Below are 16700 nucleotides of genomic sequence, written 5' to 3'. Positions count from 1 at the left end.
ATATAGAGACAGATGTATGTAACCTAACCTTATAATCCCATTTTACAGCTTTCCCAAATACTGGGGAGCTCGATAAATGGGAAGCCGATTATATTGGCACTGTAACTCTATTAATAGGATTCGGATTTGCCTTATTGACAAGCCAGTACTGTTAATATGATCCAGTATATTAAATTGACAGGAAAACTGAAGCGATAGAATGCATCTACAGCCTAATTGACAGGGAAGCTCTTTCAAAAGATTCTTAATGTGGTTTTTATTGACAGAGGAGCTTCAGTAAGTACCTATCATTGGTGAGCAGTGTAAATATATTGGATGCCATTGTACTGGCAGATTCAGGGGAAGTAGTTATTGTTCTGTTTTCCCACACTGCCATCTTTACTTTGGTATAAGTTGAAAAAAGCTCTCTTGTAAGACCTTTACAAATACCTCTTAAGACCCCAGTCTAACTGCATTGCTCACAGGCATTTGACAAGTTACGAATTCTTTTAAATGTGTTTATAATTTTTAAATGAATAGCAGCAGTGCAGAGCAATGCAATAATGTGTCATGAATTTCATTATGTTTATTTATTGATACTGTGATAGCGCTATTGTACTTTTAGCTTGAGCTCTTTATGCGGTGTGATGTTTGGCACCTCTTCGTATGTTCTTATCTTGCATCTTCTCCAAAAAGCAGTTCAACTTAAAAGCTCATATTACAGTTCTTTTTTCCTACTCCCATTTGACAACTTTCCACATTCTCTTCTGAGACCATGCTAATTTCATTAGATTTCATGTTTCTCCAGTGTAAAATAAAATGAAGCTTGGAAACCTGAAACCACTGTGAAACAAAGAGCAAACTGCGTTTTGTTCAGAAAATCTTTATTCCCTTTTTAGTAGGAGGAATTTTGGGGCTCAGCTTCCACATTTTTTCCTAATCCCATCTTTCTTAGAGAGAGAAGTCTGACAAATGCATATCCTGTGTCTGCTCTGGTAGAGGAGCTGAAAGCATCTGTTGAGCTGACTTTCCTGAGAACAAAGAGGCAAACTTGTTCCTGAAATGCTTCAAACTTTTATTTCATATCAAAAAATCTGATCAGGGTCTGGTCTCACCTCATCTTTTGAGTGGTTCTCAAGTTTGCTTTTTTTATCAGGATCACTTAAAGATATGTCTCTCTGTAGTGACCTTTTCAGCTTCTTTGGTCTTCAGACTCAGTGCAATCATCAATCAGATGAGAAGAATCTTGACTGGGCCTTCAGATTTCTAATCCTTGCACTGTGTTAAGTGCCCGCAGTCCAGGCTTCTATCTTCTTTTGTGTTTAGTACATTGTGGAATAAACTCTTGTAAAAATTTAACAAATAAGTGTTTTCATTAAGCCAGTAGTACAAAAAACTGAAATATCTGTAATACCCTAGTGTGACAGCTTAAACAATAAATCAACAATAATTCCTTTTAGTAAAAAATATGTTACTTGCTAAGAGAAAATAGTGCGTGGATTAGGCATTTATACTGGGAGAATCTGCATTCCTTTTCTTACAGGAAAGGACAGTAGTGTCTGTCCCCAGAGCTTCACTTTTCAGAAGTCACTCTGCAATTGACCAAAGAGCTCAGGACCTCTTTCTCTGACAGTTTTGTTTTTCCCATTCAAGAAAAAGAGAAAACACAAGCTGCCAACCAACACTCTTCAATAAAGAGTACAGCAGCCTGGTGAATGATATTGCCTTGTGCATTTTACCGTTTTTATTGCCCTGTGTTTTTAATGTGCTTTTGAAGAATGCTGCATATGTCAGAAATTTGCATAAACACACTGTAGGCCTGTTAACACCAAAATACACATTTTGCATCGAGTGTGAAACTTCCCAAATACGTACATGTTGTATAAATTATATCTCAAAAGCATTTTCAAAAGAATGAGAGTGGAGAGCACATAGTAGGACAATATTTGTTTAAAAAGCCTATTTAATTTTGTCCTTGAGAAAGGTAGAATAACTTATGAAAGGTTTATGCCCAGATTTTTTTGTTTGTTTGTTTGTTCATTTTGTTAATGGGCTAATGAATTTTCTTAATGAAGTAAGTCTTGTTGAACCAAAACCTACTACTTCAGACTAAGTATACATACCAACTGGCACTCTTATACTGATCAGTCTTTGTGAAAAATTGTACTATGTTGAACCCACACTGTTCCTAACAAAATGAAGACAATTGTCTACTGATTCAAAACTCAATTTGGCAGAATACAATTCTTTTGTCTTCAGAAGACATTGCCATTATATAAGATCTTTGTTTCTTGGGGGTGAGGAGGGGGATGAATACTTGGAATTAAGCTTTCCAAGAAAAGACAGAAGATGCTTGAGTTAGATATTAAGTGGCAGTCTGATAAGGGGGAGGAATGTTTCATTTCATTTTTGCATTTAATGTTTAATTAAAAAGAAGTTAGAGTCGGTAAAGACTTTTTGTTTTACTATAGTTCCAGGTATGAACACTTACATAAAATGGAGTTGCATTGAATGATTTCTGAAAATGTGATACTTCTTCTTGTAATTATGAGAAAAAATATGAATATTCCAGTAGTCTAATATTCATAAATCTGATTAATGTCTAAGTAGGGGGTTTTTTTATATTTTAGAGTACATCTTTCTCTTATATGGCAATTATTTCTGAACATAATTTGTAAAGAATAATTAAAAATTGCATTTCTCTCTCTACCCCTTTCTTTCTCTCTCTCACTTCCTCTGTCCTTTTCATTGTAAGCATTTTTTTTAAGATTTTAAGATATTTTTATTTTATTAGAGAGACCTGTTGAATTGAACAAACTTTCTCTTATTTTTCTATAGTTTTATTCAAACAGTAGTGAATATACCAAAGATTGCTAGAAATCTTCAGAATTGTGATGCAACAAAGACTTTTATTGAAAAGGCAAAAAAAGCAGAAAAATAGCTAGGAACTTCTAATTTTTAATAGACAGTGCTTTTTTTCCAGTAATTCTTGAAAACAGAAGCCTTATGAAGTTCTCTACTGTTGTCTTACTGAGTAATAGTGGGATTCTTGAAATCTGATTGATTAATATGGCACAGTAACTTTAAACCTGACTTTTTTTGAAGAAAAAAAAAAGTGCGTGTAGAACCACAATAGAACTCCTTTTTATTTATAAAAATGTCATCATACTTCAAGAGTAGTAAACACATACACTTTTTGAACATGAATTTCTGAAGAGATAAAAGAAGGAACAAAAGATAAATGCAACCCATTTCTAAAAAAATTCCTATAATTCATAGTATAATGCTTGACCCAGGCTTGTTCAAACTGTTTCCAATTGAGGTTTTTACTTTTTTTTTTCCTTGTGAGTTTATTTAAGGTTAATGGATCCTATAAAGAATTTGTTTCTCATACTGTGTTCTTGGCCATAATTTTTCATTTTCCTTTCTCTAAATTAAATTTTGGAAACCATAGCCATTCCAGAATTAATTAGTAGAAACTTAACTGTTTACTTTCAAACTTCTGAATGTTTTTGGCTCTATAAAATTCAGTATTCCAAATTCACCAATTTTAGTTTATCTAGGTCCCTGTGTGGGACCTAGATAATAGGCAAGCTCTAACATGAGCAATAGAATGAATGGTTTTGTAGACAGTTAATGATAGCACTTGAAGGATATTGTTTGTGTTATTCATATTAAGATATTTTTTGACCAGTTAACAATTTTTAAAGTCACATTATTAGACTTTAGCAATTATGTTGTCACATTTGAAACTCCATACTAGTAACTCCAACCAATTCATGTTGCCCAGAGAAGTTGTGGATGTCCCATACCTGGACATTTCCAAGGCAAAGCTGGATCGGTCTCCAAGCAACCTGAGTAGTGGAAAGTGTCCCAGACCATGATAGAGGGGGTAGAACTAGATAATATTTAAGGTCCCTTTCAACCCAACCCATTTGATGATTCTATGAAAAGTGTATTTTACATAGATTTAATTTGCCTGATCTTTTATTTTTCTTCTCCTCAACTCACTGATGAAAAAGGTAACAAAATCGATATTTTCTGAAAGGTAGTAATCCTCTTTTAAATTTTGGCAGGTTTTGAAATGTCCATATGCATTCTGACCTCTTTTAAAATTACTTTTTTTAAAGAGCTTCATCTTTCTGAGAAAGCTGGATTAAATATGTGTACAGAAATCCTCAGACATTTTTCTGCAACATCACACTAACAACAGTGTTCCTAAAATTTCATGTTTACTCTAAAGTCACATATTAGAACAGATAGATGAAAGAAAGTATTTTTAAAGATCTGTTGTAGGAACTGTCAAAAAAGATTATCTGTTGAATGGTTTAACAGCATACTCTCAGCAGAAATGAGCTGGTTCCACTAATCTGTGAAAATGAGCCATAAAAACAGGGCCACTCCTCTAGGGTAGCTTTGGACAGTTAGGTTGACATCACAGAAGTTAATTCTCTGGTATCTACTTGGCAGTGGACATTTCTTCTTTTGTTTTAATTTTAGAGAACATTTGTTGTAATATGATTGCCTACTGTTGGAGAACTTGTGTTTTAGAAGCTGATGATCTAGTTAATACTCCAGCCCTCAGTCTTGAACCACAGAGATAGAAAATATTTCTTTACTCTTTAACTCCAGTGACTTTCAGAGATGGATTGTTCTGGAGATTTTTTGGGGGGAGGGGAAAGGAGAGGATGAAGTTTGTTTTATTTTGTTCTTCAGGAGGTTAATGGTGCTGGCATTTGGATAATTTTTGTTTATTTCTCAGGAGATTGTAATTCCATACAATTCATTTCTGATATGATGCATCTTACTTAACTTTAGCTATTACACTGAATATCTTACTGGTCATCTAGATTGCCCTACAGTTATTGGTGAAAGTAATTTCCAGGAGCAGTATGTACCAAAGCTAGATGACCACAATGCGATGAATTATCTTGTATGTCTCTGACGCACATTGAGGGATCTTGGCTGATTAGCTCAGAGTAGTTGACTAGCTTTTAGATGGTTTTCTGCAAGTGAACTGAAACCTACCTTAGAACTGGAGGTACAGAGGCTTGGACATTCTGTTATCCTAGAAAGGGCTGTATATCCAGAAGAACAAGAAGTTTTTTGCTGTCAATAGATTTTTAAAGTAGAACTCCTTTCTTACAGTTACAGCTATGCAATGTAAAGAGCTATGATTAATGCATGAGTTGAAATGTATAATATCACTTCCATAGATTAAAGTGTAAAAATTTTAAGTATATGACCTCTGACTTCAACTGGGATTACAAAAGAAAAAAAAATTTAAGGGAGTTAAACATTCATCTCTCTCTCTAGTCCATTGTGAAGCAGATGCTTACATTTCTAAGATTCCTCCAAACTACCTATCCTTAAAATTAAATTTTACTTATTATCACGATTTTTGATAGATATTAACATACACAAAACAATTCTCCCTTTGCTGCCTGTGTCTCAGAGCGCTCTGTTACAATTCAACACAAGCATTGTATTTTCATAATTCATAGGAGAAGGCATAATGCTTTTAGAGCAGAAAGAAAAGCATTCAGCTCTGAGTTCTGTGTCTCTATATGGTTATCAAGTATTTACATTTGTTCTTTTGCAGTAATGAACTTGCTGTAACATGGCACTCAACTCATTGTATTGTTGCAAAATGCAATATGAAGTAAATTGGTCAATTATTATCTAGTTAAAGATCATTAATAATTACCGTAAATACAGAATTTCTCAGAAAGAGGTCCATTTCTAGGACAGCAGCTAAGATGTGGTCATAGTTTCTATTTTAAAATCTCTCTATTGGCTAGTCCAGGATGTGTGAAATGCTTCTTTGCTATGAAAAAAGCAGAGACAAAAAGCATAACCAGTTCTAACTATGGTCCAGGTTATAACTAAGCTCCTAGCACCATCAGAAAGGAGAAGCTATCATTATTTCCAGGGCAAAATTGTGACTTTCCTAATGGCAGAGAATTGATGAAAAGGCAGTTTATAGCAGATATTTTGACTGCCAATGTCACGAAAAATGGAAATGTTGATTCTAGTAGCAGCTGTGTTTAGGAGGAGACAGATGTCTTATGTAAGTAAAAGCATAAGGTCAGTTTTCCTGGATGCCTCTATTTGAGATATTAGACGTAGAAAATAGACATGAATTCTGCAGTTGTAAAGGTTTATTTGGGTTGATAAGTATTGGCTCTGTGAGTGTCATAATGATTATTTGTGTATATATATGCTACACAGAAGAGATATACTAGCTTAAAATTTGTGAGAAGAAAAGAATAAACGGCAGAATTAAAGATGCTTCCAAAATATGATGTGCTGCATTTGAGAAACTACACATACGAATGCTGAAATATTTATCTTTACACATTCTTTTTTTTTCTATTTTCAATGTTTGTTTTTTGAACTTGATACATAATAAATGTAAAGATAAACTTTTATTCTAGTTGTGTATATTAAAGCCAGGATCTTCTCATCAGGATGTGAACATAATGTGTTATAATTTTAATTCTTGAACTAAAGGGTTTTAGAAACAAGAAGAAAGTATGATGTACATTGACATACATGCTATATGGAAGATAGTTTTCTATAAGCACATCTGTTTCACAAGTCCCTTGAGAGTGGAAGGTGTCTGCCTATGTTCTGTTGCAAACAACATTACTTAAATTTTGGATGAAACTTCATGTCTCTTTTCCAAGCTCCAATATTCCAACCACACAAGAAGTAGCAAATATTTCTGATTACCTCCCACTGATAAAACCAAAACAAAGGTAAAACAATGGCAGGGTGGGGAGGGGGAGTGGCAGGGAAAACCAGATATCTATGAGACCAGTTGCTTGTGTAAACAATTTTTGTGTGACATTAAACCTTACCTTGGGCCTTCTGCTCCATTAATTGAGTGCTGAGCATGTTACTGATACTGATATGCTGGATGCTGTTGCAAAACTCAGATCTTCTGCAGACCATAGAGGGGTGATATGAAGTGATGCAGAAAACAGTAGAAGCTCTGTTGCTAGGTCAGCTGCAAGAAGTGACGTATGTGAATGTACAGTATACGGAGTTTTCTGAATGATGCAGTCTCTCTTTCTCCCAAGGAACTTCAGCTAATGATACAAGGGGAATTCAGTTCGCTTTGGCAGGACTCCATGTTGGTCTGGGTGCTTTTAATACTTCTGCTTCTACAGTTACTTGGCTCATGCTGCTAAAAATATACTCGTGACAGACTTAATGAAAGTATATTCTTTTAAAAACTACTTGTCAACAATGATCATTTAATGTTCTTGTTTGCATGTGTGACTCTCATTATTCTGACATAGCTATTAATACTGATGAAAATTAAGGAGAGAAAATCCAAATATTTTCATACTTTCATTTTTCCAGTAGCATCTAAGAAACACCATAGCTATTCAACCATAAACTTTCTCGATTTTTTGTTTATTTTTTCAATTCAAGAGTAAGATAGCAGTATATGAAATTTCATTACAGCAGTAAGAGCTTCAGAATCCCAGCAGATAATGTAATTATGATTAAAAATTAGTATTATTGAATAATTCACTTTTGTAATATGCAAAAGTAATTTTTTCTCTCATTTTCAATAACCATCAGTCTTAATATCTAACTAATGAAAAAACATAAACAGTGTCATCTGTCTGGGTACTAACAGAGAATGCCACTTATTGGAGCCTCATTGTTTACTTTAGCAGGTAATTTGTGGACCGGAATCATTTAATTGTTCTGAGCACATAATTACATGCCAGCATTTTCCAATTTAATTAAAATGTACAAATCTGAAGATTAAGGGAATTTTTGAATTATTAATCATTTCTCCTCTAGGAAATCTTGTTGCTCTGCAGGAGATTTGTCCAGTGTACAACTATACGTATTTTTTTCCTTCTCTTTCACAGACAGACAATTTTCCCGCAGAGCCCAATTACATGGGCAGCAGGCAGCAGTTTGTTCAAAGGTAAGGCCTATTAAATAACTTTCTCGGCTTCCCCATTTGCATTCTTGTCAAAATTGCTTTGCCAGAGAGTACAATTCAACTTAGAACAAGTAAATACAACTCTCTCTCTCTTTTTTCTTTCTTTCTTTTTTTTTTTTTTTTTTTAATATGTATTTCAGTAGCTCCACGTTCAAGGATCCAGAAAGAGCCAGCTTGAGGGACAGCGGGCATGGGGACAGTGATCAGGCTGACAGTGACCAAGACACTAACAAAGGCTCCTGCTGTGACATGTCTGTTAGGGAGGCACTCAAGATGAAAACTACTTCAACTAAAAGCCAACCACTTGAACAAGGTGAGTGAAGCCTCCAATGCTTACAAAACCATAAAGTTTAAACCGTCATTATAAACCTATTAGTATTGCAGTTGCGGGTTATCAGTGTGGAATAGCCCACCGATAATGCTATCAGAGAAAACAGTAAATCTTGTCACTAGCCCAGAGCAAAGAACACTTAGTATCTTTCAGAATGAACATGAAATAAAACCACAAGCGTCCAAAGTAGATTAAAAAAAATAAGAGTTTTTAAAAATAATTAGAATATACTTTATCTCCACTGGCATTGCCTGTGATATATTATATACAGTCCTTCTGCCAAAGCGTGATTTGGAAATTCAAACTAGACATGACTACAGCAGATAAAAGAATGCCAGTCATTTACATTCTGCATGTAGTTTGGAGAAGAGGAAAAGAAAAGAGGCTGGGGATATCAAAAGAGTAAAAATTAATCTGAAGATGTTTTCATTTCATGGATGCATTTTCCTATTTGTAATATTGATTTCACAATTAATGATAGTGTGAGAAGTGTCAAATAATAGTATAATCTGATTTTCAATATCCTTTTATTCATGTTCTGTGAAGGTACCAGAAATGAGTGTCTGTGAAAGAGCTAAAATTACTTATATCAGGACAATGACTTACATCTGGACATTCTGCCAGCATTCATTCTGACAAACAAGCATGTTTATTTCCTCAAACTGTGTCCAATTCATTTTTTTCCAGATGTGTTTTATCTAATTAGAAGGCCTTTTATTCCAAAAGAGGCACTTCTTTTTTTTAAAGCATCAGACAGACTGAGCACTCCAGCACTGTGTGCATTTGTGTTTTGCTTCTAGGCTGTAAGCAGTAAAGAAGTGCACCATTGAATTATTTTTAAATGTTTTGTACATTTGCCATTATTTTACTTTGTTGTGGGGAAGGTGATTCAGTGTTAGAGACAGTTAAGAGATTATTAAATCAGTCAGCCTTAATAAGAAATTATATTTATAATTACGCAAAAATATATGATAAGCTTTTTATTAGTTGTTGATTAATTGGACCTAGGTTTTTTGCCTCTTAGCTGAGTCTGGTCTGTAGTACAGTCACCAGAAAATACATGTTCAACTTAATTTTTCTGATTATGTTGAGATTGCAGTATAATTTTTGCTGTGTAGGATATTTAGAATGCAGCAGTATAATTTATTCTGTATGTATTTGAAGGTTGACCTCATATGTGACCTTATTTTCCAAGTAATAAATGCCGGAAAGATTATTTTTTCCTGACCTTTTGCCACAGCAACTCTCTGCTTATAATTGGACATTGATCTGTATAAAGATGCCGTACAGGATATTTTTTTTAAAGAAGCTATTTGAGTGTGTGTCTTACTCTCTCAGTTTTGTGTGAAACAAAGACAAAACCTCTGAATTTCTATCTATCAAGTATAGCCATGAAAGAGCTCTAAAATCTTTAAAGTTTCACTAGGAAACTACTTACTACTCAAATTAAAAATATGTGTTTTTTTTAGAAAAGGACTGTATGACCAGTGATCAAACAGCAGTTTGTCCAGCAGCAGTAAACCCAAATCTGGTCAAAATATATGCAATCTAGTCAGCATATTAAGCCAACCAGTCCTGTTGCTTATTTTCATTATAATGCAAAGAATTTACCTATAACGCAGGTTTGCCTTCATCATTATATCTAGATGAGGAACCCTATTCATCAAGAAACAGTGTATTTGTGGCTTATATGAATTCACATGTTCTTATTAAACATATATTGAACTGTGGATGTTAAGTACTGTCAGCCACTGAACTGCAGCAGTGGATGTTTATGTGAATTTTTTTACTGAGAAAAAAAAAGAATGGGAATAGAGAGATAAACTACATTTTTTCTTCTCTCTCTTTTTTTTTTTTTTTTTTTTTTTTTTTTTTTTTTTTTTTTTTTTTTTTTTTTTTTTTGGTTCTCCCTTAATATAATTACAAATAGTAACGATATCAATTTGTTTACTTGACTGAACTCTTCCGTCTCAAGTATACTGTAATAAAATCTTGGACATATTATGAAAACTGAAGCTGCACTGAGTACCTTACGGGATTTCAGGTCATTGCAGTGACAAATGTGGAGCTATGTGGTGCTCATGATTACTTGTCATGTTTAGGATGATTAGGGCTCTTAGCCCAATGCAACTTTTCTCTTTTGAAAGAGGATAAATAAAATTGCTTCTCTAGTCATAAGCCAGGTTGAAGGAGGGTAAGAAAAATGATATGTGTGATTAAGATAGAAAAAGAACTTAATTTTTCTTTAGCAAAAAATTCTTTTCTGGGAAAAGGAGATGGAAAGCTTGCTAGAAACACTTGTCTTCAACAACACCTAAAGCAGTATCAGAAGTTATGGTTCTGTCATCATTTGATGTTGTGTGCAGGGTAGGAATTCACTGTTTTGTAGCCAAGTTCCAGGCTTGATTATTGTTGCTTAAAGATATTTAAAATACTTTAGCTTCTGATATTAGAACAATAATAATTATTAAATCTCTGGACATTTTTTAAAAATTATCGGTGTTAACTGTGAATTCAGGATCTTAATTTGACAATCCAAATTCAAAAATTATTTTAAATTTGACATGCTCTTCATGTAATTCCAAACACTATTGTCACGGGTCCAATTCTACCCATGGCAGTAATAAGAATGCTAGTTTACCAGTATTTTAACTACAGTTTTGAGCAACTCTAACCTAGATAGCTCAAAAATTAAAAGGTCACATTAAGATAAAAAAATGTGTTGCTAGCACTACAGCAATTGTGCTTCTCTCAGTAACAGAGAAGTAGGAATTTTTAAAAAATAATTTTTGTAGACAAGATGTCTTCTGATTTCAGCATGGGATGGGAAGCAATCAAGCTTAGTTTACGATTTTCATTAAATTTATTAAATTTATGAATTTATAGAGCCTTAGATATGATTTCAATGAAAATATATCCAAATAGAAATTTTTGTCTTCTAGTGATTTAAAACATTTACACAAATGAGAAAGATAATGCAAATTAGATATAATTAATGTCTTAATTAATGAATTGCTTATGGAATGGCCCTAATGGAAAGAAAGCAGAAGAAACCCCCAAACTATAAAGTAAGTCTTGTGTTAAAATAAGCATGTCCCATTTTGGTTATCTCAATATTATATTCTCTTGCTGTGATTTCCAAGCCACTTTCTGCATAAAAATATCTAGCTGTCTCTTAAGCTTACTTATGCTGTCTGAATCAGCTGTCTTACTAAGCAGCTTGTTCCATATGCCTGCTACTCTTTTGATAGAATGGTTTTAGATAGATTTGTTTTGTTTACCTCTCTCTTTTTTCACTTCTGTTGCTGATACTTTAAACCCTATCGCTAGTTTGCACAGTTTGAGATCACCCTACTTAAAAGTCTTACAAGAATTATAGTTTGGAATACATCTGTCAAGTTAGGTGTTTATTTCACCTGAAGTAGTAGCATGTATTATTCGCTTTTTTAAATTTAAACAACAGAATAATTGTTTTGTTTGGTATGGTTTAAGAATAACAGCAATATTCTGTATTTCTTTAAGAGGTATCCAAAGCTGAAAATTATACCATAAACCATAAACAATAATATCTCTAAGGGAGCAGTAAAACAGCGAGATGTACATTTTATACTTTTCTTAGTGAATCCTGCATATGTTTACATTACAATCAGTAAAAAATACAGACTTTTTTGTAGTTACTCATAAACTATTGTCTTTGTTAGATTTTCCTAGGAATTTTTAATTTCTTTTCCTTTTGTTCTTTTTTTTCTTGTCTGTGTTTTCTTGTTTTAGCATAAATCTACACTTTCAAGTCTTTATCAAAAAACTTCAAGGGATTGAGTATCTCCAAATTCAATAGCTTTGTTGAGTTTTTGCTCTATCATTGTACGTTGCATCTTTCTTTCAGCACGTTTGCTTGCTGTTCACACCTACATCGCATAGAAGAGCCATTTCTGCATATACGGTTGCCTCATTAACAATAACATGGATAAAATAGAATAAACAAAAAATAATAAAAAACCCCAAATAACAAACAAAAAACCCCAAACAACTAACAAACAAAAAGGCATGTCCTTGGAGGAAGGTAAAAGGAAACTCTTCAGCACAATTGTGAGAGTTTCCTCCAGGACCAATATTGCCCACCAGTCTTCTCTCTAGAACAGCACTGTTTTAATCTGGGATATAGATTAATGGTATAAAAGGACTCTAATGTATCTTCATGAAAAAAAATGATACTTAAATTTAACTTAAAAATAAAATAGTTCTTTCTTCATCATCACAACAAAAATACATTTGCATCACAACTGATGCAGTCCTGCATGCAAGTCCTAGGAATAAATATTACAGTGTTACAGAATCTCTACAAATACTGTTAACTCTTGTGTTTGCCCACTGAATGCATTCACATAAGTCTGTAGTGACTTGAACATTTATATGTCCATTTCTAAACAAGAATGATCCTAGAAATAGCATATCCTCCATTATCCACCTGCAGCAGAGTAGAAATTTTCAAAAATTTTTAGCAAGATTTTCTCTGAACTATGCATTGATTTTCTTGCCATAATCTTGCTTGAGTCCGTAAGATAATTAAAATCCATTCTGTTTAACCGAGTTAGAATCAGTCTAGACTGGTAAGGGCACAAAGTTCATCAAGCAAATTTCTTCTGTCTGACATCATCACCATGCCGTTGGGGATGATGGGTTCTTTAGGAATACATCAGCTTAATGAGATAACAGAAAGAGAAGATTGTGGAGAAATATTTCTTTTCAAAATTTTCTGAACTGGTGATGGCCTTTACTGAGAAACTGGTGGAAGCTGGGAGTCCCCAAGAGCTGACACAACCTGTGAAATGGTTTGTTCAACATTCCTTCCTCCCGTAGGTTTTTTTCCCCTGGATAGAATACCTTCTATCACATTCTCTCTGCCCAGAATGTGAATGGCTGTCAGACTGCACTTCTTGTTCTGATGCCACCTAAGAGTGTTTATGTCCAGCATTATCAACTCGCTTACCCCTAACATTGGTCAGGTAAGATGCTAACTTGCTGTTGACTTGCACACAGTACCCACTCTTCACTTTCGTCTGATTAATTGTTAGCCAGGAAAGCTACAAGAGCAACTTAATTGTATTGAGAGTCTCTTTCCTTTTCTTAGTCTGTCTCTACCTGTTTCTAGAACTCTAAATTTTCAAAATGTTTAGGCAAATCCCACACGAAATGAGGGTTTGTGTTTTCTGCTTTTGTTTGTTCATTTCTATAAATTTTTCTGTCCTTTTTTTTTTTTGTTTGTTTCTGTGCTTTATGCAAGCACATATGTGATCCTAGATGAAGACTAGCGTAGATCAAAAACTAACTTACCTATTCCGTAACTGTTTCTGGTCTACCAAATTTGTTATCAACAGGCTGAAAATATTTGATTTTGGCCTTCTTCTAATAATGGGATTTTTAATTTAAGATTAAAAATGTATGTAGAACTGCAGACTTTTATGAAGAATAAGACTGTATTTAACTTTGCTTGATGTCCACTCTAGCGCGTATAACAAGTTCAATATGACATTTAAGCCACCGACAGTGCTTCTTTGCTGCTTTTCTGCTGTGAATAATTTGTTCAGTGAAACTACTTCTAAATGTAAGAGAATTAGCAGAATTATTTTTGGTCTCATCCTTTTTATGAAGTCCTCGTGAATGGTGATACTGAAACTTCTATTGGTATTAAACTTTTAAATTGGTATATTTCACTTTTAGTCAGAGAAGTACTCATAAAAGTTTCAGATGTTCTAAGTGCCTTGATCTCAAACACTCCTTTAAAGATGATCTAGGTAACACTTTTGCAAGACTTTCTTATCTGGGCTGAGCTAGGCTATGCAAATGTTCTGTGATGCCCTTTTTTGAGAGATCAGAATAATATTATCCCTTTTAACCTAAGTTAATGAACCAGAGAGAGGAATACAGATCAGTTGCTTTTGCTGTGCAGATGATTATCATAACCTTTCTCATGTTAATACCCAGTAATCTATGACATATCTTTTGCTGTATAATGTATTGAGCAAATTATATGATGGATTTAGGCAAAATAAAAACTCATATCTGCCAACTTTTATTTACTCAGAGTATTAATGATTTTCTTTTCTCTCTGCTGCAGTTATGTTGAATATCTTTCAGGTTTTAAGTTCTCTTTTTAGATTGTCTACTAGTCTACCAGTCAATTTAAGTTCATCCTTTAGATCTCAGTTATTTTAATACCAAGTCTAGATTTGTGATCGATTCTGTGTGACTGCTTCGAGGCAGAGTCCAGTTTGGTGCTTCCTTGTTAGAATGTTCGCAATCACAGCTTCACTCTGTAGTGCTCTCTTAAGTATACGAGCAGCTTTTGTTTTCAAGCAAGGCTATCCAGATGAGGAAGAAGAAGTTTGAGGAAGCAGATGTTTGTCCTAAAAGAAGTCAGAAAAGGAAGTGAAATGGCAGCCTAATGGAGAAGGGATAGATTAACCTAATGCTTCACTACTTACCTGCCTTCATTGATACAAGCTGGAAAAGTGTTGCAAAGATTCGGGCTGCTCAAGTGACAGTGAATATAGTTTGCATCAGATTACCTTAGTCTAATATTGCTGCATATTATTGCCCATTATCCCGCATTTCAACTGGAGTTGTGTTCTGCCAAACAGGTTTTTAATCAGGTGTGCATTTCAGCATCTGGCAGATTATTGCCATCATGTATCTGGTAGCAGTGAAATTTTGTGAATAGCATATCCCACATGTAATTAATATATTTAGCCATGAATTAGGGGTGAAATTTCTATAACTGACTTTCAAAACATACAGAAAGCGCTTTCTCCATCTATACACATGCAAAACATGTCACTGTGACTCAAAGAAGGGATTGCAACCATTCAGCACAACTTCATCTATGTATCATTTGGTGTGTTATGCTACATTTTTCAGGTAATTTCATTTCTCCCCCACATTATTTCTACTTATTTTATGATTACGGATTAATTCAGTGGTTGAAAATTATATGTATTTTTGACCTGTATTTTTTTTTCATTGGAAGTTTCACTGTTGAATCAATTTAGATACATCATTACTACCGTCTTAAAAATTTGAGACTGCACCAGTGAAAGTATTCATAAATTTCAGAGGAGTTTTCTTTGATGAGCTTATTTGCAAATTAATGCATACCATGCACTTCAAGATCACCAGTCTATTACCATAAGTCTTGTATCTGATATTCTAATATTTGAGTGCTGTAGCTGTTGGTGCTCATCTCTTTATGCTTTACTTCAGAGGCAACAAAGCAGAATATCCCTCCCCTGTCACTAGTGGAAATCTCATTACATCCTTTCTGTACTCTCTGTTTTGATACTGTCTTTCCTTGGGCTGAGCATGGTTATTGTACTGCAGTTTGTTCTTGGAAGGCTTAGAATCCATAAGTTATCTTTTCACTTTATTCCCACTAGAAGAGCAAGAGAAGGATTTGCAGTTCTCAGTAAGATGAGGTCCTTCTATGTCAAAATCATTATCTTCAGCTAACATTTCTTCTTTTCTGATTCTTTTTATAAATTGGAAGAAAAGTGGGGGCATAGAAAGATCAACAACTTTTGAAACAAGGAAATCAGAAAATAGAGAGTTTTCATTGTTTCAGGCTTTATGTATTTCCCTAGGTGGTAAATGGATGTTCTCTACTTGCGCTTGCTTTTGTAATATTTAGGGCACATATACATATATTGGATGGTTACTTAATATCAAGGAGTCTGGTTTAACAGGACTAGAGAATCTATTCCTGCCTCTTATTTTATGCCTGAAAATGTCCTTGTATGGTGTACTTACAGGTTTCTTTTAATTAAGTTTCACAGAACTAGAGTTTAAAAAAACATTTATGAGTATGTGTGTTTATTCAGTTATATAGAGGAGACAATTAAAATAAATACGTCTTCTCTCTTTCTCATTTTAAATCATCATTGTATGATTGTATCCCCTCTTATTGAGTCAGGAGAAAATACAGATAGATAAACAGCATTAGTAGACAAGTTTTAAAAAAATCCCATTGCATGTTCCAGCCACATTCTTGTTCCCAAAAAGAAGGAATGTTCTGCAGATGGAGTAACTGTAAAGCTGATATATATTCGTTGGAAATCTGAACTTGGACTGTATTTATCAATAGTTTTATGTCCGGCTAGGGAAGACAAAAGAGAAGTGTCTTAAATAAGAGACAAGAGTTAATTATTCCATTCAGCAATGTTTCAGCTGGAATATTACTAATTGTATTTTGTTCTTCTGGAACAAAGAGTATTTCCTAATGTCTATGCAACTAATACAGACTGTCCTTTTCATGGTCTTTTTTCTGTTTACATGCTACTTTTCTCCTATGCTGTGGTTTCCAGAGGGAGAAAAGTGGTTTAACTGAATTTTGACCAGAGTTGCAGAACACTCTAATTAGTGATA

General features: G+C 34.0%; 1 protein-coding gene across 10 annotated transcripts in view; it reads left to right on the top strand.

Moving 5' to 3' along the window:
• The window catches only part of PCDH17 (protocadherin 17), a 92515-nt gene that overhangs the window by 20806 nt on the left and 55009 nt on the right, over positions 1 to 16700 (top strand). For 9 of the 10 annotated variants that reach the window (XM_027740490.2, XM_027740488.2, XM_027740493.2 and 6 more), the window contains 2 exons: positions 7875 to 7933; positions 8092 to 8264. In XM_027740490.2, coding sequence (XP_027596291.1) covers positions 7875 to 7933; positions 8092 to 8264 — 232 coding nt within the window. The remainder of the gene's footprint in view (positions 1 to 7874; positions 7934 to 8091; positions 8265 to 16700) is intronic. The other variant, XM_027740491.2, reaches the window with a different exon arrangement.

This window comes from Pipra filicauda, unplaced genomic scaffold, assembly GCF_003945595.2.
Source record: "Pipra filicauda isolate LSUMZ 115617 unplaced genomic scaffold, ASM394559v2 scaffold22_size4397567_pilon, whole genome shotgun sequence".
NCBI lineage: Eukaryota > Metazoa > Chordata > Aves > Passeriformes > Pipridae > Pipra > Pipra filicauda.
Note: the sequence above shows the minus strand (reverse complement) of the source record. Positions and strands in the feature narration are given on the sequence as shown.